This window comes from Cololabis saira, chromosome 11 (genome assembly GCF_033807715.1).
Source record: "Cololabis saira isolate AMF1-May2022 chromosome 11, fColSai1.1, whole genome shotgun sequence".
NCBI classification, from domain to species: Eukaryota; Metazoa; Chordata; class Actinopteri; order Beloniformes; family Belonidae; genus Cololabis; species Cololabis saira.
The window spans coordinates 38082378-38107798 of NC_084597.1; the positions used below are offsets into that span (position 1 = coordinate 38082378).

A 25421-nucleotide genomic window follows, 5' to 3' on the forward strand; every position below is an offset into this window, starting at 1 on the left:
GAAACTTCCATTTTTCAACATCCAGATCTCCTGCCAACATCTTTTTCAACATTTTCCTGTAACGTTTAAGAGAAATAATGTGATTGTACTTGAAATTAAACATTACTATTTGTACAAATGTCAGAAAATATTGAAATCTCAGAGCTGAAAGTAATATCCAAGTAAATAGTTTTCCTCTAAAAGTTCCAAGTGATTTGCTGACTATAAGACAAAGAGGGGATTTTCAAAGTTGTGTTTATGTTCACAGGGGAAACAACAGAAAAGTCAACATTGTAGTGCAAAACATTAAAGACGATCTTTATTGTTCACAGTTACACACAAGCCACTGCTTTAAGAACTTCCTTTTTTGCCATTTTGTCCCAGATTCTCCAGCTCTGGTTTGAGTCCTGCTTTCTTCTTTTTCTTTTTTCTTTTTCTCTTCTGTTTGTGCTGATTGTACCTTCTGTCTTGGTTTGCTGTAGCTACTACGGTTGGCATTTAAAGAGGATTGTTGAACATGCTTTAGATAGAGAGGCAGAAAGAAGTGGCAGCAGGAGTTCCCAGTGGACAACAGGATTCAGAATAGTTTTACAATCAGTTTACTTCTAAAAACAAACAGGGGAGGGAGGGAAAAAAAAAAAAGGAAAAGCAGCCTGTGTTTGCCAGGCCTATAAAAAGGAAACCCAGTGGACCAAACGTGTCTGAAATAACATAATTGAAATGAGCGGGGCACTAACGTTTACATTTGAGAATATAATAATTTTGAAGGATTGGTCGTGTGTTACTTGAGAAGTGTCATTTATAATTTAGAGCGTGTTATGTGTGTGTGAGCAAAGTATACAGACGATCCAATAAATAAATAAATAAATTCATGGATTAAAAGATAAATGCAGGACGAATGGAACTTAGGGAAAGGAAAAACTACTTTAGTCGCTGCAGCTTACATTATATGCAGCCGTGATAACTGTTATTTTGGTAAATACTCTTACACTTTTAAGGTTTCTACTCCATTCAGTAATGGTCTTCCCAGAAAATACTAAATATCTCTTGTCTGCTGGTTCTTGGGCAGCTGGGCTTTTGGCCCACGGCGATGCGTTTGACTGTGCCACCAAAACATCCTGGGTTGTGAAGCCATTTGCATCGTATGATTCGAATCTTTGAGAAAATTGCAGATTGTAGTTCAAAGGGTGTCATTTCTAACGGAAGAGATCTTGAAAATAGTAACACAAACATTGCTGTTGGGACACGTGGCTAGTCTGCATCTTCAAACGGCGTACTGACCTAAGTATTATTGTAAAAACTATCTGCTATAAAAAGTAAAGCATGTTTATCGGTTCTTTGTCTTCATTAACTGTCGGTCCACAAATCAAAACTACATAATACAGAATTTTGCTTATTGCAATTGACTCACGTGGATTGGTCCAATCTTTTCGAATGTTTTTCTTTTTAGGAAAATTATCCTACAAGAAATCCTTCCCATCTCTTTGGATAATCCCCGGTCCTAACGTTTTATTCCACAGAGGCTTTTTAAGACCTGATCAACTCTAAGAATCACAATCACAATTTCACTCATTTCCCTGTCAGACAAGCATCACAAAACTAGGATAGAAACAACCTGAAATTCCTATGTCATAAAATACAAATAGAATTAAGTAGGAACAACATTGTCATTTTTTTATTTAGGTGAACTGTGCATTAAAACGTGATACTCACTGTGACCTCTAGGTTTTTAATAACGCCATGAAATCCTGTTAGTGCATCTTTAAGCAGTCTCATAGTTTAAAGTGTTGCATGTTCACTGGTAAAACATCAACTTTTTATCTCGTATTCTGAAAAATGTCATGACACTGACTACGTTTACATGCAATCAAAATTGGGGTTAAGGTCAATATTCCGGTTACTGAAAGTGAAACATTGGGAATAATCTGTTTACATGCGTGAGCTAACAGGGTTATCCCTGTATACATGGTGATTAATCATTTGAGATATCTGGATCAAACCAGCGACGCACGGAGAACAACAATAACAGCAGCACGGCGGATAATGAACAGTAAAAGTCGTCTTGTTTCTCGGCACTGTAGTTCGCCTTTTTCAGCGTCTTCCAGCGGAGCTTGATCTGGTCTGGCGTTCGTACAAATTCTGCTTTGCGCAACTTTTCGCTCACCTTTTTGTAAATCTGTCTATCGCTGTACTTTCTACCATCTACAAATGCCAAAATGTTCAGCCAAAATGATTAGTCTCCTCCTGGTCTTGCGTTTGGCCATGTTTATAAGAACTTCCTGGACTCAAAAGAGCAAGATTCCTTGCGAAAAAACGTGCAGAAAACAAATTCCTGTTCCTTTTAATGGGGATATCCTGTTAAACTATACATGACCAAATATTCGGGTTAGAAAAGGAGTAACCTAGGGGTCATATTTGGGGTTTTAAAAACCGGAATATAAGCAAATTCCAGTTATTCAAAGGAGTTATTGGTGTTTAAATGGCCGTGTACAACCGGGTTATTGCTAATATTCCGGTTAGAAAAGGGTTATTGATTGCATGTAAACGTAGACACTGAAGCGATCTGTTACAGAAACAAACAAAGGACAGAGAAGCTTTGGGGAAATCCTGTTGTCCACTCAAGGGAATGGGACAAATAACACTGAATTGAAAAGAGCTGCTGACATGTTACTCTTTTGCTCATTTGTAGCTTTTTCTCCACGGTTAAATTTCAGTCTCTGTTCGTCTGCCCTCAGTCCTCACTCAGTCTTATGTCCTTAACTGTGCTCATGATGCGTTACATTGTAGTCCATAATCTTTAGCTGCTGTTGCCGGGGCCGACCTGACCCGGCCTGACCTCTGCCGCCCCGCGGCCCCACCCCTGCCTTTCTGCGTGGACTTTCCTGGCTGGAGACTCGCTGCTTGGGCTCAAAGGGTTGTTCGTTTGTGGTAACAGTGAGAGGAGTAGCGACAGCTGTGGCAGGGGGTGAGGTGGGCACGGGGGGAGGTGCGGGGTCTACGTCGGCAGCATCGCCCGGGCAGGGGGCCTCCTCGCAAAGCTCAGTCTTCAGGCTGTGGGCGAGGCCTGCGAGACGTGGCGGGGATTCTTCCTCGTCGCACTGGCTTTCGCTCTTGTTGCGGAACAGCTCGCGAGCTCTCATGCCCAGGAAGCTCTTGGCGCTTGGATAGGAGCCCACGGTGATGGGCGCGTCAGCAGCAGTCAGGGGTGCAAGTGGGTTGGCGTGGGAACAGGTCAGGGAAGGCTCTACCAACAACGGCGGGGCCAGTTCCTGTCCTCCATTGATGGAGTTAGCCATGGAGTTGGAAGAGTTGCTCGCCATTGGTTGCCCTGGCGATAAAGTGCTGCCGTTACCCCGGGGGGAGTCATGCACCTCTTCACTGGTGTGAACTTTACCTGGTCCATCTTGAACCAAGACACTGGAAGATAAAATATTAATATGTAAAAGAAAACCATTAATACCAGAATGAAAATTAAAAAACCATCCAATATTTATTTAACTGTAAATAATCCACAGAAAACCCAACATGCAACCTGGACAGTCAAAATGAGCAGGCTAACCTGGAGTCTGCAGGAGTGTGTGTGTCAGCTCTGCCCCCTGGAGGAAAGCTGCTGCTGCTGCTGGTGCTGCAGGCTGGAGTTTCCATCTCCACTCTGCTGTAAAGCTGCAAGAGTTCAGTCTGCAGCAGCTGAGTGATTCTCCTTTGAACTTGATACCTGTTGTCTGAGGCCTGAAGCTCCACCCTGCAAAGAAACAGAGGAGAAAGGCACAAGGGGAATGAGGGAAGGAGAAAGCAAATTCAGACAAGCAGTCAGGAAAAAAAAAAAAGAACGACTCTCGGCTCTAAGGTTTTGCAGAAAAACAGGGAAATAACCCGTCTACTTCATCAGACAATACAACCTCACTGGAAGAACACAGCATGACACATTTACCCAAAATGCAAAAACAGCAGTGGATGAAAAACTAAGAACAACCCACGACTCACTTGCTGATAAAACCACCAGCAGTGACTTGAAGTTTCTGTGCAATGTTATCACTGATCGTTGTGGAGGAATTCTGGCCCACTTTACAGAGTTGCTTTAGGCCGGGCAGACACTGTGGGATTGTCGACTCGTTTTGAACCGATTTTCCACTCGTGCGACTATTTTATGGATCGGGTCGGATTTCGACCCAATCGTTGGTCGTGCCTCGTGCAGTAAACGTGGGGTAACGACGAGAGAGTAACACCTCACAACGAGAGAGTAACACCTCACGACGAGCTCCCGATCACGAATCGTGAGCTCGCAAGAAAATCGAACGTGTTTGAAATCCTGGTCGCTCCTCGTGAAGGAATCGCACAGTTGAAGCAGCTACGACCCGATTGGATCATCCTTTCACCGAGAGCATGCGCAATCTCTGATGTCAAGTCAAAAACTATTATTTGTAGTTTAAAGTGTTGCAAATTCACATTACAAAACATGTTTTAATAGCTGAAAAAAAAGACTGCATTTCCCACGTCTGCCCAGCCAATTCCTTGTCCAATCACGACGTTGTCTAATCTTTTTTCATTTATCGCCACACAGAATGGCACAAATTGCTAAAGGATGATTTATGGTTCCGCGTACCCTAGGCCGTACGGCTACGCCGTCCATTTAACGCGGAACCATAATTCAGGCTTAAGGCAGGGCGTTTGTTTTTGCTGAGCATCTTCGGTGTCTCCCACTTCCGGGTTCCTCCTCTTCCACTTCTTTTTGACGTTGCAGTTCCAGTAACAGAAGTCCGACGTGAGGATTATGATCGTATAGTGTGAGCAGACGGGTCGCATCAGAGCATTGGGACGTACAGTGTGAGAGCATAAATCGTGGGGTGTGAACTTTTGAACTCAGTGATCTAGTCGTGGAGTGTGAGATGGGGCTGAATCAAACGATTTAAAATATCACACAGTGTATGCCCAGCTTAAGTTTGATGAGATTTTCAGGGATTCTTAGCCCTTTTAAAGTCACATCACAGCATTGTAACTGGGTTGGGTTCTTTGATTTGACCACACAAACACCTTGATGTTTTGCTTTTGCTGTCGTTCTTTTGTAAATTTGCTGGTCGGATGAAAAGTGTCCCGGTTCTGTGGTGGCAGAGGAATCCCAATCATACTCGCTTCTGTGCTGTATATCACCATACATCTCAACTTTATGTGATACAACATAAGCAAAAGATAAATTAATAGCACAGAAAGGGTGGCTGGATGCTTAACAATATGCATATTTGTTTTAGAGAAACTTCGAGTTTGAGAGACTTAGATACTAACTTTGCTTGACACTTCACATCTTCAAGGAACTTCTTTTGCTCTGCGATGAGATGTTCCTTCTTGGAGAGAAGGTTCTCCAGCTCAGCAACTCTCTGCTGTGCTGCCTCCAGCTTTTGTCCTTGAACCAGCAGACTCTGTCTTATTGTCTCCACCTCCTTCGCAGAGGACACTTTCAGCATTTGAACCTCCTAGTTGGTCGTCCAGCAGAATAAAGGGCAGAAATGAAAAAGAAATCAAAGTCAGGGTTAACAACCTGTCAGGGCCTGTGTTGAAAAAAATCGATTTCCCAATTATAAATCGATTCTCATATTAATTACTAAAAATCCATTCATATGTCTAAAGATCGATTTTTTTTAATTTTTTTTTTGGGGGGGGGGGGGGGGTTATTTTCTTTTATTTATTTATGTTTTTGTTTTTTTTTCCATCATTACATTACAACTTTTGGTTATTTTTGTTTATCCCCAAAAAAGTAATGTTTTGTTGGACACGAGAATAACTGGTGCCATGTTTTTGCCTTTGAATATGTTTAAAGGTATGAAAACATTAAAGTGTTCAGTTATAATTGCTTTATATTGTTTAAATTGTCTATATTTCATTACTTTATATACTGTCTTGGGGTTACATTTGCAAAAAATGCTAAAAAACTAATTCTCAAAAATTAAAAACCAAAATAAACCAAAAATGGAACAAATAAAAACGGAATGTGGGAAAAAATAAAAACGATTTCCTCCGTCTCTGTTTTCTCCCTGGATCTGTTTGGTAATTCTGACCCACACGATGTTTCTGAAAGCAGTTCTATCAGCATTCTGGGAGCTGATTGGTCCTTACAGCATCATTAGCTGCAATACTTGCTGTTGAATGTCAATATAATACTAGTATTATTATTTTGCATAACTACAGTCATATAATTCATGCAACAGCTCAAAAAACAGTTTTAATAACACTAACCCAAATCAATATCGGAATCGGATCGGATCGAATCAAATCTTGATAATCGTTTCCGAATCTTAAGAATCGGAATCGAATCGATTCTTGACATTTGAATGGATCCCCAGCCCTAGAGGTTACACACTAAAAACATTACAGACTGGAGCCTGGCTGGTACTGCTCAATCAATATAACTATATCAGTGCATATACTTTGTTACTTCCCCTTAACAGAAAAACAATTACACAAGAAGATTTGTGAGGTAGTTTAGGAATGGTGCCATCACATGCTTTCTCCATTGGATAACTCAGACTCCACAGTTTTCTGCTTTCTTGCTCACAGCCCTGTCTGCAGCACATGTAACACATTACAGCAGGGCATACGGCGGTGGGGGCCAGCATGCTGGCCCAAGAATAGCAGGAAGCAGACAACTTGTAGGAGTCGAAGTGGGAGAAATAAAAACACATGAGAAAAAGAAACTTTCAGGAAAAAACATCAGTATCCAGGACTTTCAAGCATTATCCCAGAACATTAACCCGGTCTAATTTCCCGACTTAAATAAAATAAAAGTATCATCACATCCTCTGGACTGACATTTTGACATTTAGACCTTTGCAAATTATCATCTTAACCCTTTAAAACATAAAGTTACAATCATAAGAGTGACAAAGTCCCACCTCTGTAATGTATTACATTAACGTTGTACTCAATTCTACTTTTACCCTTCTTTAAATGTCCACTAGAGTTTCCTGCTGTGGTGGGACAATAAAGTAGCTATATCGAATTGAATTCCAAAGAAAATCTAATGCCGCTTTTCCACTAGTACCTACTCTGTTCGAGTCAGTTTGGCACTTTTCCACTAGGGGTTTAACGTGCCAAGTAGATGCTTTTTCTGTATCTATTCTGCAGAGGTTCTAAGCGTCTGAGTCGGCTGTATCTGACATCATCACACTACAGGCCACCGATTGGCCAATAAGATGTCGGAGTCAGGATGTGACATCATTTGAAGAGCGACTCCAACGGCTGCTTCTTGTTCGTTCTATTCAACAAGCATTGGCAGCGGAAAAGTCTGCTCCGTGGTCCAACTCTGAGGTGCAGATGTTCATAAACCTGGTGGCTGAGGAGAGAATTAAAAGGAATCTAGATGGAGCGATAAAAATAAGTGAAAAGCCTCGCCGCTTGAAGCCTCTTCTCAGTCTCATTCTACATCTTTGGTGTCGTTTTCTTCTTCATTTGTGACACAATCGCTCCAACCTCGCCTATTTCTGCTCCAGGTGCTGAATTGTAATGGAAAAGAAACCAGGCCAAGTTGAGTCGAGCCGAGTTGAGATGAGCAGAGCTGAGTAGGTACTAGTGGAAAAGTGCCATAAATTCCAGTAATGAGAAGAAAAAGCTACAACTTTACAAGATCCGATGCTGACAGATTTTGTTGAAAGAAAAACACATACAACCTCCGTGATTAACTTATGTACTAATAGTTCAGTAATTCCTTAAATTAAAGAGTTTTTTTTAATTCCCATGGACTTCAAATAAAACATAAATGAAGCTAAAAGTGTTTCCGTGTCATAGTTTGATGTGATGTACAATTCCAAACATCGCAAACGTCCCCTTCCTCCTGCCATACCTTTGTGTTATCGGTGCCGGCGTGCTGTAATTCCTGCATGGACAGCTTATGTGCCTCCCCGAGGAGCAGCAGCTGCTTGTTCAGGAAGCTCATCTGCTGCTGGGTACCCTCGCTGTTGTTCAGCTGAAGGACAAAAATGACAAACAATTTTGACGGAGGGCAAAATCGCAATTACGCTACAAATAATACCTGGCAAAAGGCATCTGGAGAAGTGTGACACATTTTTCAGTGATCTTGGTCCATTTACAAAGTTTTTAACAAGATGCTGGAAATGATGACTCACAAAAAACTAACAAATATATATTTTATATTGTTGTTGAATCATTCAATTTATTTCTAATGTAATTCATTCTATCTGATTTGTCATAAATAAGGACCTTCATGTGACTGTTCTTTTACTGCTGGATATTAAAAGCATGTTTCCTGAATTTTAATAGGATTTTAAGTAAGAAGAGGGAAACAGACTTCATACAAACCCCAGGGGGCAGAAAAACACCCAAGACACCCCATATGGCTGACCCAAAAATAAAAAGGGTGAGAAAACATCTCCAAGGCAACCAAAGCTTGGGATAGTCAGTGGTGTGAAAAGGATAGGGGCATGCTGAAACTGTTGAAACTCCACAAGACCGGCTCAGATGTTCCCCTGACGGCAACATTCTGCCCAGTATGTTTCATTTAGAAAAACAGGAGTGAAAAAAGTACGGTATACGTGAATAAAACAAAAGCAACGCCCTTATTCATTAGATGATAAAGACTGATAGACACATGGATTTGTCAGCAAATGCTGTTATACTGATGATTAAAGGTGGTATACAACGTTAGAGCCGGCAATGACATCTTCAAGTGAAAATAGGCCTATAATGAATTTCAAATCTATTTATCACAATGATATTGTGCCAAAAGCTATTACAATGAGAACACACTTCTACGTTATACAACTGGGCCATCACTTCCCCCCATATAACAAAAAAACACTTACATCATACAGGTAAATATACAAGAACATAGTCTTGAGTTTATGTCTCTTTCATTTTTCAGAATTAAAAAGAACAAAAGGACTTGGAAGTGCACTCACATTGGCAATGAACTACAGATTTGATGGTACCAAGTGTTTAAATCCATCACAGGTGTTCTGGTTCTGCAGCTGCTTGATGAGCAGGTGTCAGTTATAACATAAGTAGTCAAACATGTTCAAAGCCAGAGATCACAGCTCCAGCTGTCTTTACCTTGATAGTCATCTGATTGAGGAGGTGACCAGTGTGGCAGACTTTGTTGTTGGCTCTCTGTAGCTCCGCCTCTAGCTCATCCATCCGCTTCTGACACTCCTGTAACTTGCTCTGTAAGAAACAGATTCAGGTTACACCATTTGTTTTATATCAACTATTAAAATGTCAAAATTGGATGTATTTAACATTTATGAACAAATATGCCATAATGCATACATTTGTGTGGAATACACATGTGCATATATACCTGCAGCTCCTGGTTCTTGGTGTAGTAATCATCCCGGCCCTGCTGCAGCTGTCTGATCTGACCATGCAGCCTGGTCACCACCGTCTCGCGGTCGTCCCACAGCTGTTGGTACCGCTGGTGCTCAACCTGCAGGCTCTCCCTCAGCGACAATATTTCCACACTCTGCAGATTCAACTGGCCCTTCTGCACAGACAAAATGTGAAGAGGTTATCAGACACAAAAACTATTTTTTTTTTAATATTTGCACAAGAACATAGGGCTGGGCGATATGGACCAAGTGTCATATCTCGATATTTTCTAGCTGAATGGCGATAATCGATATATATCAATATTTTTTCTGTGACATAATTGGGGTTTCCCCCAAAGCATTATAGCATAGCATCTCTGTTAGCTTCATTTTTTTCTGAGGCAAACCCTTAAAAAAACAGTCAGTTTTAATACAAAGCCTCGTGCCAAATGTCACACAGGTTCCTTTATTAACAGAGGTCTGCACAATATCAAAATGTATAAAACAAATGAAATAAAAATACTGCCTGCATATATAGAATAAAAATGCTTCTTGAATAAAATAAAACAAATATCCCTTCCCTGCATAACAATTATATTAAAATACACTGTGCAATTAATACAATGTAGACAGTAACAGGCAGACTTTTCCACTGAGGTTGACAGTTGTGCAAATAACAAAACATTTGTGCAAATCTCAAATAAAACATTCAAGTCAATTTGTCACAAAATAAGCTATATCCAAATCATTAATTTTTTTTTTTTTAATATTTTTATTTTTATTTAATATTTTATTTTTAATAATCGATAAACGATTTTGTCTCGTACCATATCGCGTTTGAAAATATATCGATATATATTAAAATCTCGATATATCGCCCAGCCCTACAAGAACATTTACTGTTTCAGCATTTTGATTCCATCTCAACGCTGGAGTCATAAAAGCCCAACAGTCTCGTTTCTAAACCAGTAACCCGTTAGGAAATATAATGCATCATTGCGCTGCAGAAAATACACAACTGATCAGAGAGCTGGTTTTATAAAAGACTACCAGTGCCTTTCAACACCGGATGTCTTTGAGGAACTGAGATGGATTTTCACCTTCTACCGGTTCAAAACAAACAACTTTCTTGAAGGATGAAACTTGTGAACAAAGTTGTCCCACTTTTGCGTCTATTAATATAGAAGTTTTGTTTCTAGGAAAGCAACAGACCTTCGCTGGTATTTAATAAACTGTCAATTGTGAGCAAATTGGAACTCACCATAGCGTTGTTCTGCTCCTCCAGTGCAGTGGCGTTGATGATGCGTCGGAGGAGGCGGCGGTTGCGGACGGCGTGTTGCTCCCTCTTGTAGCGCTCGAACAGCAGCTGGTTGTGCAGCAGGAGCAGCTGGCTGCGCAGCGTGTGAAGCTCGTCCAGTGGAGCAGAGCCTGGGCAAACCACGGTGATAATAATGTAATGAACCCAATCACACATCTGACACATGCACACAACAAAAAAGAAAAAAGACGTTTACTATCATTCAAGTAACAGCATAAGTAATGAAAGTAAAATAAAAAAAATAATAAATTATGGAGTGCCAGATGGCGGCCACATCTGTGCAACAAGCGGGAATATTTGGACATGCATCCAGTTCTGTTCATACAAAAACCCCAAATCAAAAAAAGTTGGACCAATTGGAAAAATGCAAATAAGAAAACAGAATCAAACCAAGATTTTTCATTTGTTTTTACATTATATTTCATATAATTTGTTCAGGCTCGACGTTTCTTCTCACATCACTTAAAGGTGTTCTAGCACTGAAGATACATCTTTAATGGTATCTGGTATCCCATTACTCCAGCAACGACACCTTCAAGTAAAGTAAAGTTGTCCACGACTTATCTGTTGCTGACAGCAAACCTGCCCAGTATTTGTACCCTTTTCTCCCTCAGTAATGCCTTTGTGCTCTTGGGGGGATCTGGCATACTGGTTTATGCATACTGGCTATACAAGTACAATACATGTTTCCAGTGTTTAAGAGTCAATCTCAGTTGTCTTGGAGACGTCAACATCACCTCTGGAAGAAGTTAAGATAATGTTTGTTTTTTTTCGCACAGTAAATGTCCTTCCTGAGCTGATTATATAATGTATTAACGACTGCTATTTCTTGATGCAGTGCCATCTGAGGGGTCAGAGATCATGGGGGGATAGCTTTACTTGTGCCCTTTACAGACTGACATGCTACTTTAAGAGTTTAAGGTAGTATGTGCTGTAGAAGGAGAGATATGGAAGTCCCCTTTTACTCGTTATTTTATGAGTGGAGATTCTCTGCTCATCTTTGGTTATAAACAATACATCCATCCATGGACACTGCTTTTGTACCAAATTATCGTCACACTCAGCTGCCCCAAATAAGACCTGTTACAACTTTTTTCATAATGTGATAAAGTCTTAAAATACCTAAAGGCATGAGTTTTAAAATATTAAAACCTGAACAGCCAAATTATCAGTAATAACTTGAGTTCACACTGTCTGCAATGAAATAAAGTAAAACCTTTTTTCCAATTTGAGGCTATGCAACCTTTTCTGGACATGTACCACAACCACTGTCTGCTTCATAGGGGACAATTTTATTTAAAACGGAGTATACTTGGACATCTACACCAGCTGGAGCAGTCTACTGATAAGTAAGCCCACCCCCCCCCCCCCCGCCCACCAGCTGTGAGACTGTGTTTTAACTGAGCTCCCCAAAACAACTCTGGACACAGAGCTTTGTTTGTAAAAATGTTAAGCAGGGAAACAGAAATGTCAAAAATCTCCCTCGCAGGCTTGATTTAGTGCCTCAAAACTCTCGCTGAGAGACTTTTTACCCCGTCAGCCACAACTGAAGAATGGAGACTTGTTTTCAATGCAATTCAAATTACATGACTCCCATCAGCCAACCAGAGGACATTATTAAATTCCAGAGGAGTAATTAGATGTTGGCAGACAGTTTCGTCCTATTTTTCCATGTCGTTGTAAACTGCTGAAGAAAATTTGATTTTGTTTTTTTTTCTTCTTTTTTTCTGTGGCCTGGCAAACGTACAAAGGCAGGGAAGAAAAGTCTAAACAGCAAACTTTTTCCTTTCTGAGTTCAGCATGTTCTATGTGACTGTGGGAATTTTTTTGGGAGTTGAACTAAATTCCCTGTCCAGTTAGGTAACCCCTCAACATGATGCTCATGTTTCAGAGCTGATGACAAATCATTTTCCATGCTGAGCTGATCTGGCTGCAGCCTTCATGACAGCCTAATCTGTCAGTGCACAACGTAAAGGTGTTGTCTCATGGTTTTCTGAGGTGGAATCACAATATTCCCTGAACTTGCGTGACCACAGCTCGCTGTGCAAACAATTGCCAGGATGCCTAAATTCATGTATGGATTTTGAACGCTTTCGTTAAAACTGCAGAGCAGATTTTTTTGTGGCCACGGTGGAGGACTGGGCTCTCTGTGTGCCTTTCCAGTTTAATGACCTACACCATTCCTCCGAAAAGTAGATCAGACAACAAAATAAGATCATCTGTGATATCGTCTGATCTCCCACTCTCGGTCCAACACTGCTGAGTTGTGGTTTTTACCTCCAAAATGTGTCCAGTCAGCCGACTTACTTGGCAAAGGTAATCTGGAAAAAGAACAAAACATGCAGGTTATAAAAGTGATCTGTTAACACTTAATGTGACATACATCTATTGTTCAAGATAAGACATTTACATTTGCTCTCACACTGGTTAACCTCCACCTTGTTGCTCTGAAACTCCAGAACATATCCCATTACTTAATCACTGATGTCATTAGAGGTGAACAGTCTATCACACAAATGGCCCTTTCACGTTGAACAAAAAAAACAACCACATCTGGCTCTTGTCTGCGTACAAAAGGTCTGATCATTGAACGACTCCAGATTAATCACCAGTGTCCATCAGTTTCAGCTCCAGTGAGGAATGATAGCCCCACAAGGGATCTGAAATGGGCAAGAGCACAAAGCTGAGACTATAGTGAGACACAGGAAGCCCTTCAGTGACGTTTATGACCACCTGGACTCCCAGTCCACCTATGAGGTAATGACCTGTGGTTCAGTTTAAAAATATGACACTATTTTTCATGCTTATCAGAAATTGCCCTCCATGACTGTGTACAGGCCATGTCATCAACTTTACTTAAAGGCAGGGGTCTGCAACCAGGGGAGTGTTGTGGAAAAACCTCCTAAACCTCAACTAGGTGAATAACTGGCCTGAAAACTGAGTATCCAAGCTACCAAGAATAAGACTTGAGAGATGATACAGGTTCAACTGGGTTTGGTTCTTTTCCACTAGGGGTCTAACGTACCGAGTAGATACTTTTCTGTATCTATTCTGCCGAGGTTCTAAGTGGCTGAGTCGGCTGTATCTGACATCATCACACTACAGGCCACCGATTGGTCGGGGGGTTGGAGTCAGACGTCTGAGTCAGGATGTGACATCAGAGAAAGAGACTCTGACGGCTTCTGGTTCATTTTATTCAACTGGCAATGGCAGCGCAAAAGTCTGTTTCTGATCCAACTCTGAGGTGCAGATGTTCATAAACCTGGTGGCTGAGGAGAGAATTAAAAAGGGATCTAGACGGGCGATAAGGAACGACCAGATCCTCCAGGAGCTCTGTCACTTCTTAGCTGCTCGCGGCTCCAGCTGACTTTTCAGCAGCAACAAGATGAACTAAAAAAAAGCGCCGCCGCTTGAAGCTTCTCTCACTCTCAATTTTTAACTTAATATCAAACACAAGCCACAGACCCAGTAGCACATATATCATCTTCTCCATGTTCTACATCTTTAGTGTTGTTGTTTTCTTCGTTGACCCGATGAGTAGGGCCGAGTAGGTACTAGTGGAAAAGTGCCATAAGTTCCTCTGCTGGCCTGGGAACGTCTCGTCCCCCACGACCCGGTAACGGATAAGCGGTAGAAAATGGATGGATGGATGGAGATGATCCAGACCACTAATCCTTGTTTGGGCAGAGTACTAGTCTACACCTGCAGTCGGCCAAGGCTATAATCTGATGTTCTCAGTAGTTTGGGAAACATTTTTTTCTCATCAAACTCCACACTTTTTTTTTTTCCTTTCTCACACCAGTTCATAGAATCCCTATAAAGATGCAGCACCACTGACCTCTGTGGCCACTAGACAGCCAAACATCAGACCCCAGAATGACAGTCGCTAGTAAGTCTTTTACAGACCTCTAATTACTCTCTATGGGTAAAACCCTTTATAAAAGAAAGAAACCCAGAAAAAACCCAGAACCCACTAAACTACAAATATAACTGGATCTTGAAAACATCAAAGCAGCCCCTCGGAGGGTTTCCAAGCTTTTTCAGTTGAACAGAAGACCTTGCGCATTCTGCATCGAGATACATGATGTATGTTTTGACCCTTTTGCATGCAACTGTGTAATTAAATCTTCTTAAATCAAATGAATTATCTCCCAAGTCTTATTCTTGGTAACTGAGACACTCAGTTTTCAGTCAAGTTATTCACCTAGTTGGAAAGAACGTGTTAAAGGGGTTTAGCAGGTTTTTACACAACAGGGGATCGTGACCTTAGGGGTCTGTGGAGGTTCAGTGGGGGTGTGGGGTGCCAAAATAATTTAAGCTTTCCGTTAATGTGACATGACTAACATTAGCTGGTATTCTAATTGGTTGGACCGCAACATAAAACAGAGGCTCAACAAGTCCAGAAAGTAAAGGCTAAGAAAAATAGTTTTGGGATCCGTTTAAGTTAAGGTTATGTTGAAACTGAATTCAGGGTAACTGACTTTTCCATTTCACAAAACAGGGTTACGTAACACTGAGGGCAAGTGGGTTCAGTCGAAGGTGTTTCAGGAAGCGAGGTAACTCATATTCATAGACCGAAGTAACTGACTCTGTGAAATAAACCTGGTCAAGGGCAGGTTTACTTCAACATACCCTGAGTTACTTTGTCTCCTTTTCCTACATGAAGCTGAAACGAGTTCAAGTTCATCAAAAAAAATCAATCACATAAAATGCATTTGAGAGAGGCCTGATCAATGACAAGTTCCATGTGTTAAAAAAATATATTGAAGATCCAAAAAGTCAAAACAGGCGTAACCTATACTCGTGTGACACCCTGAGGATTTTTAAAGAGCGATGGGTCTTTTTTTTTTGTCAGTCAGCTTATATTATTATCCTTCAGTGCATCACAATTATCACTTAATAATTGATTTTATAAGCTGTTATTTCCAAGTGTCCATTTTATTAAATTATCACATTAAAAAGTGAATGACGCAGAACTGATCAAAGTGACGGACAGTTTTTTTTCTTTTACCCGTAGCGACAAAGTCATCAATTAACAGTATGCCTGGGTGTATTGACTGCACTGATATTTCCCTGCTTGAATGATTTTATCTTGACATTTCCATTCCTCTAAAATGTTTTAAAAGTGAATAGAACCAAGCCTGTTTGGTGTGTGGTGTTTTATGGCCCATTTCACCTTCAACCTTTTCAAGATTCTTTTGATATTTTTGCTCAAAGGATTGTGCCTACATGACAATAATGCATCTACATTAATTTGCATTCATAGGAAACAGTCATTAATTTTAATTCGCCTACGCATTATCTTACTCTGCAATTTTTTCCTATGTCAGTTCTCTGCTTTGCTGCAGCAGTGTTGTACGTTTGTCTGAATGTGTGCTTGTATTCTTTATACAATTGCACTAATATGTTCCGTTCCAGCAAACCAAAATAGGAAGATCACTTCCGCTTACAATGCATTGCCATGGTGAATCATGCTACTGGAGATTTCGTTGATGATGGCTTTTTATAGTCGCAGTATCTCAGAGTGAACATACCCAAGAGTTGATTGAACCAACTGTGGACACCTGTTCTGAAACTCAAAACTCAGTTTTTCTGAACTCTGAACTTGTTGACTGAAAGTTATTTTGACTTTGAGTTTGTTGATACTCCTTTGTGAGACAGGCCCTCGGAGAAGTAGCCAGTGCCAACAACAACATGACAATCTGCAGCAAGAATGATGAGCTTCCTGTGACTCATGCCAGGCAAGTTACATCCACCCCCTCAAAGCTGCAGAAATAGGACTACCGAACCCATCAGGAAAACTCACAGAAGACAAAAAAGTTACCTAAAATCAAACTTGAACTATTACTGTTACACATGTGCAATCAATGCTTAAACTTGATGACCAAGTGTGACAAGCTCAGGTTTCCACATCACATACAGATGGCCAAACAGTTCAATAATTCACCAGGCCATTATTGGGAAACCTAATACACTCAATTATGAGGATCAATACCAAGTGAGAGTGTGACCAAATCTGAAATCAGTAGCCACAAACTAAACAGATTATTAAGCTATTAAACAACTCAGAAATAGAGCAAACAGCACAAAAGGTGTATCACACTCCACAAATTCAAAGTCAGATCCCTAGTAGTGCGGCTCACTATCACAAAGTTACCATTTTCACTAAACTAGTAACATCCAGAAATGGGCCAACAAAAGTGGGCAGATTATGACACAAAAACACACCATAACACACAAAAACATAATAGACTCACATCTTCATCTTATAATATGCACAGCAAGGTAATATCTGAGCCTACCCGACACACTAATTCACTACATAGTTCATCTGAAGACCAAAGCATGACTGCACCAAGTACATCACTAGGCCAAAAGACTGTCAGTAGATGGTCTCAAAAGAGCTCCAAGCTCATGCAACACAAAGCCTTAAAATCCCCTGGTAGCTTAGAGAACAGCTTTCAGAAATCCTGCACCCAACATGCACTATAAATGTGATTCAGTGGTTCAGTTAATCTATAGCCTTCATGACCCAATACACAGGAAAAAACATTTAGTCTCCACAACAAGTTCAAATTGTTCCTGGTCGAGCCCCCAATGTATGTTATAACCTGATTCATTGACGTGCAACATAAAATGGAGGCTAAAGTCAAGAAAGCAAAGGCTTTATCATTAAAAGTTAACATTAAGAGTCTTAGAGAGGATCCCAGTGTCAACAACAACATGGCAAACAGAATGTCTTTCCTTGACTCATTCCAGGCAGGTTATAGCCACCCACTCACAGGTGCAGTCAATGACGCCATTACAACCACGCATTGACTCCTGCACTGTTGTTGCAAATCCAGCAGAGTTGCAGATGGTCATAACTGATAAGCACACGGAGCGTATGCTCCCTCATAACCTGAACTATTGTAGGTAACGTTACTAGGTTTTCTGAAGTAGGTTGGATCAGCGTACTAACTCGGTCCTCCAGCTCTGCAGCCGCTCAACCTTAACAATAGTCCTGCCTCTTTCAAGGCCACAGGTGGCAGGGAAGGGGAAAAACACAAAAGAGAAAAGAACCAAAAATACTCCGAAACCCATCTAAGCTTTGGATTTATCTTCAAAGAAAGCGAAGGAAAAGAAACGACATTGAGTGCTATTTGTTGAGCATCACTTTAATATGAACGCATCAAGCCATCAAAACTCCAACAACACTTGGAGACTAAACATGTCCATTTTCAGAATAAACTACTGGAGTACTTTGAGGCTTCTCTGCAGTCTTTCAACAGAAAATTATGAGAAAGTTAGTGAGAACAGTTTGAAAGCCTCCTAAGTTGCTTTCTCCATCATTCTGCGTAAAAAATAAACCCACATTCAACGAGTTGATGTTGTCTGTGGCCAGTAGTATGTGGAGAACTAAGTTATTAATAAAGACTAACGATGTTTGGATGTTTATTATCTGCTTTGTCCGTCACACCAGATCGAATTTTGTGCTACACGGCTTGGTTGGCACTGTCCGCGTCGCCTCACCACGGCTGCTCGAGTACCGAGTGTTGGCACACCAGCTAATTTCTCAACTTTTCCCAGTTAGCACGCCAGCTAACTGCCTCGACTACCCGACTGCACACCAGGGCATGGAGGCAAAACCCCTCACACCAGAGGGCACGGAGACTTCGGGGCCTGTCCCTGTGGGAACAAGATATCGAGCAGGGATCCACACCAGGTCTGCTCAAGCTGCCTCGGGCTGAAACACAGCCGACTAGCTATCTACGTTCCCGGCTTGTGTCGACACTGTGTGGTGCTCAGCGTTAAGGCTAAGATAAGGCTATAGCCCGCCATTTTTATCTGGGGCAAATCTGTTCAGTTCAGATTGTGTCTTTGGTTACTAGGGCTGATGTCGTCTGCCGTTCTCGTAGTCCATGTCGGCCACCTGCACATGAGGGAATTCCAGTTTTGGGTGGTCTCATGCCGGCTGGATCCTGTGCGTCAGGGCGCACGGAGAGAACCGGTCACACCGGGATGCGCCAGGGCACTGTGTCACTGGTGAGTCCCGTCCTTTCTGACCCACGGGGTGCCCGTGGGGTCCGCCCTGTCCAGGAAGGTGGTCACTACGGACGCCAGACAAGTTGGGGAGGAATTTACAAGGGCTGATCTGTGAGGGGCCGCTGGAGGTCCACACTCCAGCGGTCACACACACATTTTCTGGAACTATCAGCTGTGTTTCTCTCCCTGAAACGTTTCATTCCGTCTCTCATGGGAATCATGTCCTGGTGAGGACGAACAATATGACGACGGTGATGTTCATCAACCGCCAGGGGGGATTACGCTCCTGTCGGTTGCACATGCTGACACGCAAACTGATCCTATGGAGCAGCGGTTGTCTTCTCTCCCTGAGAGCGACGCACGTACTGGGAGCCCTGAACATGGGCACAGACCTGTTGTCCAGGGAAGCGCCAGTATACGGGTAGTGGACCCTCCCCCCGGGGTAGACGCACTAGCGCATGCCTGGCCGCGCGAGCATCTGTACGTTTTCCCTCCACTGGCCTTGATACCCCCCATTCTGTCCAGAGTGAGGCAGCACGGCCCAAAGTGCCCAAAGTGGTGGGTTCATGTTCTCCCATTGACCTCATGGCTTTTGCTGCCCCACCAGGTGAGCTGCAGTCACATGCGTTATGTCCAGTCCGTGCGTTGCGGACTTACATGGATAGGACGAGGGATTTCAGGAGGAGCGATCAGCTTTTTGTCTGCTGGGCTAATTCCCATACGGGGAAACCTGTCACAAAGCAGTGCCTTTCCCACTGGGTGGTGGAGGCGTTTGCTTTGCCTTATACAAGTCAGGAATGCAGCCACCTGTGGGCTTGCGTGCGCACTCGACTCGAAGCCTGGTCGCATCCTGGGCCTTATTCAGGGGAGTTTCTGTTCAGGACATCTGTGCTGCAGCAAGTTTGTCCTTACCTCTCACTTTTGTCCATTTCAAAATGCTGGACGTCTCCGCTCCGTGCGTGGCACATGCGGTTTTGCTGTCCTGATTGGAACGGAGTATTTTTCCCTGTGGGTTGGTGGACGCTGGATAAGCTTGTCTGGCAATACGGGAGCAACCATATCCCATAGTGAGACATAGAGCGAAATATTATGAAAGAGAACTTTAGGTTATTTACATAACCCTGGTTCTCTGAGTAACATGAGGGAAATGTCTCACCAGACAACCCTTCTTGCTTGGGCGAGTGAGAAGAGGGGCTTATCTTGAATGATGTGGTGTCATCCGCACGGGATATTGAAGGTAGGTGGCACTACCTGCAGCGGACAGACACATTTCACCAGCCAATCAGGATTGGCGTAATGAGAATAATGCTTCTGAGGTCTGCAGCGGGGCGTGCATCCCATAGTGAGACATCTCACTCATATTAATCAGAGAACCGGGGTTATTTAAATAACCTAAAGTTTAAGAACAGTATATTGCCCATCTTAAAATTCAGGGGTCTCAGTGCAGGTTTTTGTTTTGGCGGAAATGGTGGTTATCGGATGAAACCCCAGTCCTGGGGATGTGTGTGTAGCCCTCAACATCAGTGCTGCGACTGGTGGCAATGCAAACGAAAGGTAATGCTGACTGTCCCAGCATCATAAACCTACATATAACTGATCATTTTGGTGTTAAAGCAGGTATTAGACAGGTATATAAGCACAGGTGAGCAAACATGACATTCCTCACACGTCTCATATGAACAAATACTGTATCTCAAAACACAGAACAAACTAATAACCACGTAGGAACAGAATTAAATCTGGTTTTAGAAGAATAGCAAATTACATTAATTATTGAACATCTATTAGATATCATAACTGATCGATCTTCAGATCATACCGTTATGAACTACTTGCTGTGCTGTGCTTTTTTTTCCCACCTTCCTCTTTCCCAGTGTCATCCTTTCTCAGCTAATGAGATGGCCGGCGCCTAGCATGGCTGCAGCCCCAGGCACCTGTCGACCCATGTCATATGTTGTGGTTTGTTTTGTTTGTTTGTTTTCTGTTCTCTTGGATGGGCATTGTATTTTGTTGGGTTGGGGCGCTGGCTCAATGACAAAACAAAGTATCTATCTATCTATCTATCTATCTATCTATCTATCTATCTATCTATCGCTCACTCAGGACACAACTTGATTTTGAGCAGTTTATAAAACTGGTTCTTGTCTCACCACTGAGTTTGTTTTGAGAGAACTACCTTGCTACCAGAAGGCCCTTAGGTAATCTTTTTTGCTTTAATTACTTTTATCCTATAATCCACTCCGTTTGCATAATGACAGTGTTTTACAAAGTTTGATCAGTTTATTTACTTGGCAACCATGTAATTGACTATGATGAGATAAAACAGCTTTTTGAGGATTCGTTAAGTCACATTTTGATTACTGTGTCAGTCAACAGCCGGACTTCCAGCAGTATTTATCTAACTCTAAAAGTCAGGAAGACATGACAATGTTTGGCAGTTCAGAACCTACTGGTGACCGTTTCTCTTCTGGTGTATGTGTGGTTCTGGGGATCGGCTCGCTGTATGTGTGTGCTATTGAAAAGAAGAGAGAGGTGGAGTGTGAGCAATGACACTCTTGTCCTGGACTTCTCTAATACACTTGGGGCCAATCCCAATACACCCCCTACTTTCTACCACTAGCCCTCCCTCACTACCACTACCCCTAAAAAAGAAGCCACAGATTTTAGGGCACTTGAAATCTTCCCAGGGCCCTGTCCCAATACTCCCCCTACTCCTACTTTCAGCACCACCTCAGGAAGCTGAGAGCCAAAAGCCGTTTTAATTTCAGCTGTAGCGCTGTTAATATGACACTTTATTAAGTTTTAATATTTTTTCAGGCGTAAAAGTAACTGTTAAGATCCCCAACCTGGGCTCAGTTTATCCAAATAACGCCTGTTAAGAAATTTGATCTGATGTTTTCGGCGATGATAAGAGCCGCAGGCCCGGGGCACAGCAGCAGCAGCAGCTCACGTACAGGATTGATCGCCAGGTCAACCTGCGCCGTCGTCCCCGGGAGAAACCTGCAGCTCTGTGAAGAATTACGGCTGGCTGAAATAAATTATTTAGGAAGATAAATGTTGGTTTAATAGATGAAATCTAACAGTTGTAATTACGCCTGTTAAGAAATTTGCTCCGAAAATTTCGGGATTTCTGCCTGCCGGCTCCGGAGCTGATTTATGGTTCCGCGTTAAATCGACGCAGAGAGTAGGGTACGGCGTAGGGTACGGCGTACGGCGCGCGTCAACGCGTAACCTACGCCGTAGGCTCTGCGTTGGTGTAATGCGGAACCATAAATCAGCCTTTATTCTGGCGAGGTTTGAAAAAGACTTCGCAACAACGGGCAAACGAGTGATTATGTACATTCACTGAGTGAATATTATGAAAGTAAAATATATATTTCTCGCTAGAAATGTAATCAAAATGCATGTTTATGCAGAAACTAACTCAAAATATTGATTTTATTCACTAAAAAATAAGAAATGTCCGCCATGTTGTTTTTTTTTTTGATTCAGTCCGCAAATGACAACGAAAAGCATTCTGGGAAATTTTTCTGGCCCTAGTTCAACTAGTGAGCATCCGAAAACCCTCGATCCATAGGGACAGATTCATAGCCACTACACTACTTTTCTTCACTACCCCTAGGTGAAAAGAGGGATTGGGACACCACTACCCTCATGGTCGGGAACGCACAAAATTTAGGGGTAGGGCTGAAAACTAGGGGTAGTGGGAGTATTGGGACAGGGCCTTGAAATACCCTAGATCAGCTCTACACAGAAAACAAGATGTTACTATCAGCATGAGTCCATGAGCTCTACACCATGACACCTCTACAACTTCATACACAGAAACGCTGCAACAAAACACCTAAACTCTCTTCAGCACCTACAAGCAAGTCACCTCACGAGGAGATTTTCAGAGTTAGGAATAAAGTAGTGGAGGTTGCATCAAAGAGACAGAAAAAGTTCAAAGCAAAACAGTAAAACCAAACAGAACCAGGGGCCGGATTCACAAAACATTCTTAAGAAAAAAAATCTTATTAAGTGTCATTTTTTTCTTAAGTTCAGTCATATTCTCCAAAAAAGTTCTTAAGTATTTTCTCAACTTTATTCTTAAGTTTCTTTTTAAGAAAAAATAAATGGTATTCTTGAAATAAAAGTTCTCAAATTGTTCTTGACTTTTTTCTTAACTTTAAGACAACCTTGACCTATGTTAACATTTCTTCTGTGAAAAGGTAAGCCTCTAATATCACCTTTTTCAACACATTTTAGACAAGTTTAGACTAGTAGGTCATAGTTTGAGGATATACTTTGTAATTAATTACACAAAGAGCCGGTTAACTGTTTGTTAGCCTGTTAGTTAACTATCAGTTCCTTAAACTTTAACCGTCATTTACAAGCTCCTGCCTTGAAAAGTTCCTGCATTTCTTTTTCTCCTTCTCCATGTTTAGTGAGTGACTGACGGTTAAGGCGCAAACTACCTGTATGTTGTTTGTTGGCGCGTGCAATGCAATTACATATTTTAAGAAGTTCTTAAGTAGGAAAAATAAGAAATTCGTAAGAAATTACAGTTCTTAGGGATTGAGGAATTGCACTTAAGAACTTTCTTATGAACTTCTTAATTTTAGATCTTAAGACATTTCTTAAGATCGTTCTTAAGAACATATTTGTGAATCCGGCCCCAGGCTTTGAGAATGACGCCCCTCACCTCTTGAGAACTTTGTCGTGGGCGTCACTTCCCTGTTGAACAAGGCGATCCAGCACCTCCAGTGGTGAAGCAGACACCAGCCCTTCCTCCTCCCCATCCTCCAAGCCCTCCTCTCGCTGCAGCAGCCTCTCCATCGCCGCCTTGTGCACTGCCTCTGATGTTTTTTTGCCGACAAATAGAGACGCCGCTCGTGGCAGGGCCAGGTCAAAGAACGACTCGTAAGGCGCTGGGGCCTTACTGCATGGGCTCGGAGAGAACATCCCAAACTTGCTCATCTCCTCATCCGTGGCTGAGGTGCATCTGTGCAAGTGGTGATCGATGGGCGTGAACCCAGACTGGAAGGACCAGGACTGCTCCAGGGCTGAACTCCTGCTGTCTCCTGCTGGTCCTCCTCTTTCGCTGCCAACGCCACTGGTGCTTGCAGCGTTCTCAACTTTGTCTGGTGTGGATACCGTGTGGTGGGTTTCTCGGCTGGAACCTCCTGGGTAGGTGCTGGAGTGGGGTTTGTCTTGTGCCTGACTGCCAGTCAGAGTCTCAGTGGTGCGATAGAAAGGGGAGTCAAAGCCTCTCAGACCCAACTGCTCCTGCTTATCCTCAGTGAGTTTCAACAACTCCTCTGTGATGGCAGCTGCAGCAGGAACATTTCCAGAGGTTTATATGCATGTATTACACACATACAAATAACCATAATGATGCATGGAAAAAGAAAATCTACACTTGGGTTAAAGTAACTTACTCACCAAAGTAGTTCACAGCACTCTAAGGGACTATATTTTTAGCCAAAGTGGTTCAAGTGGGATTTAAACCAACAAGTATGCCGGGCATGCTAAACACACAAGACTACAAACAGGGATGTTCCAGTGTCCTAGATATTTATTCAAAGAACAAAGGCTCACTCATTTAATACTACAGATTCCATTTTCATAATTTAAAACCTGACTAAATTCAGAACTTTATAGTTAAATAAAGAAAAACAGAATGCATGACTTAATTTTATCCCAAATATCTCCTTTAAAGCTGTGTTCACAAGGTGCTGTACAGTTTCTACATCTGGTGGGTTGAATGGTATTTTCTGTTCCAGCAGATCAGATTAGACTGGATCAAATCCTGCTGTACAGAGCCAGAACATGGGCAAATGAGACTGCAAGCTTTATTTCTTGCTTTTCCTTGCTTTGTTGTGGAGGTTTATATCCTGCAAATTGCAGGATACGTGCAGGAATCAAGAGCTACTTTTCACAATCAATTTTTGTGACACGAAAATATGTTGTTTTGTTTTTTTTGTTTTTTTTTTAATCTGAGCCACAATTTTGTCTGTACCTGATTACTGCATACATTTACTCAATTTTGGTCATTCCTTTTTCTTTTTTTTAAAAGAACATCCCAACAATTTTACAAAGTCTGCTCGCAGGGGCCAACAAACTCACCCTCTTCTTTTTCTTTTTCTGTTCTCAGCTGAAGGTCCAGTTCCTGCTTCTTCATGAAAACCGATAACTCTGTCAGTGTCATGGAGACATTTTCTGCAGCTCCTGCATCTTATGAGGAAAAATAGGTATTAGAAAGTTAAGTGTCTTGAAAAGTAAAATAAAAAAAGACAAAAATATAATAAATTGTTTATTTTAGAAAAAGACAAAACTACCACATCCCAATTGACAGACTGATGCTCCCCGTGCTGGCTCTGGTTTAGGTTTTATTTGGGTGTCAAAACTTTAGAATCAAGTGTCCGTGTTACCAGGTTTGGATGAGGTTTTTGAGAATTAACTGTAGTCAATCTGATTTATTTCTTTATTTTAATCTGTCCCATCCATCCCATGATATGATCTGAAGTTAGGGCTTTTGCTTTAGAAGTAATAATTGGCTAGATGACACTTGTAGCATCTAACCTCTGCTTGTCGCTGCCTCTGTGCTCTTCTCCAAATCTCGAACTGGTTCCTGTCTCACCAGTGCAGGTTTACTGGTTTCTCCTGCTCGACGATCCTGAGAAGACACACCGTTGAATTATGATGAGCTTATTTCAGAAAAACAAATCTTTGGTTTCCTCTGGCTTTTCTTATCCTCATCAAACTCGTGGCATAATTTGTATTTAGTGAGCAGGAACTGAAGTTAA

At 41.9% G+C, this 25421-nt stretch overlaps 1 protein-coding gene across 2 annotated transcripts in view; it reads right to left on the bottom strand.

Moving 5' to 3' along the window:
• The window catches only part of tsc1b (TSC complex subunit 1b), a 51841-nt gene that overhangs the window by 77 nt on the left and 26343 nt on the right, over positions 1-25421 (bottom strand). For both annotated transcript variants that reach the window (XM_061734452.1, XM_061734453.1), the window contains 11 exons: positions 25198-25291; positions 24742-24849; positions 23318-23945; positions 12886-12929; positions 10552-10718; positions 9284-9466; positions 9037-9147; positions 7811-7933; positions 5260-5447; positions 3539-3721; positions 1-3396 (listed from right to left, as the gene is read on the bottom strand). The exon at positions 1-3396 is cut by the window's left edge. In XM_061734452.1, the coding sequence (XP_061590436.1) occupies positions 2736-3396; positions 3539-3721; positions 5260-5447; positions 7811-7933; positions 9037-9147; positions 9284-9466; positions 10552-10718; positions 12886-12929; positions 23318-23945; positions 24742-24849; positions 25198-25291 (2490 nt within the window). In that variant the 3' untranslated portion in view covers positions 1-2735. The remainder of the gene's footprint in view (positions 3397-3538; positions 3722-5259; positions 5448-7810; positions 7934-9036; positions 9148-9283; positions 9467-10551; positions 10719-12885; positions 12930-23317; positions 23946-24741; positions 24850-25197; positions 25292-25421) is intronic.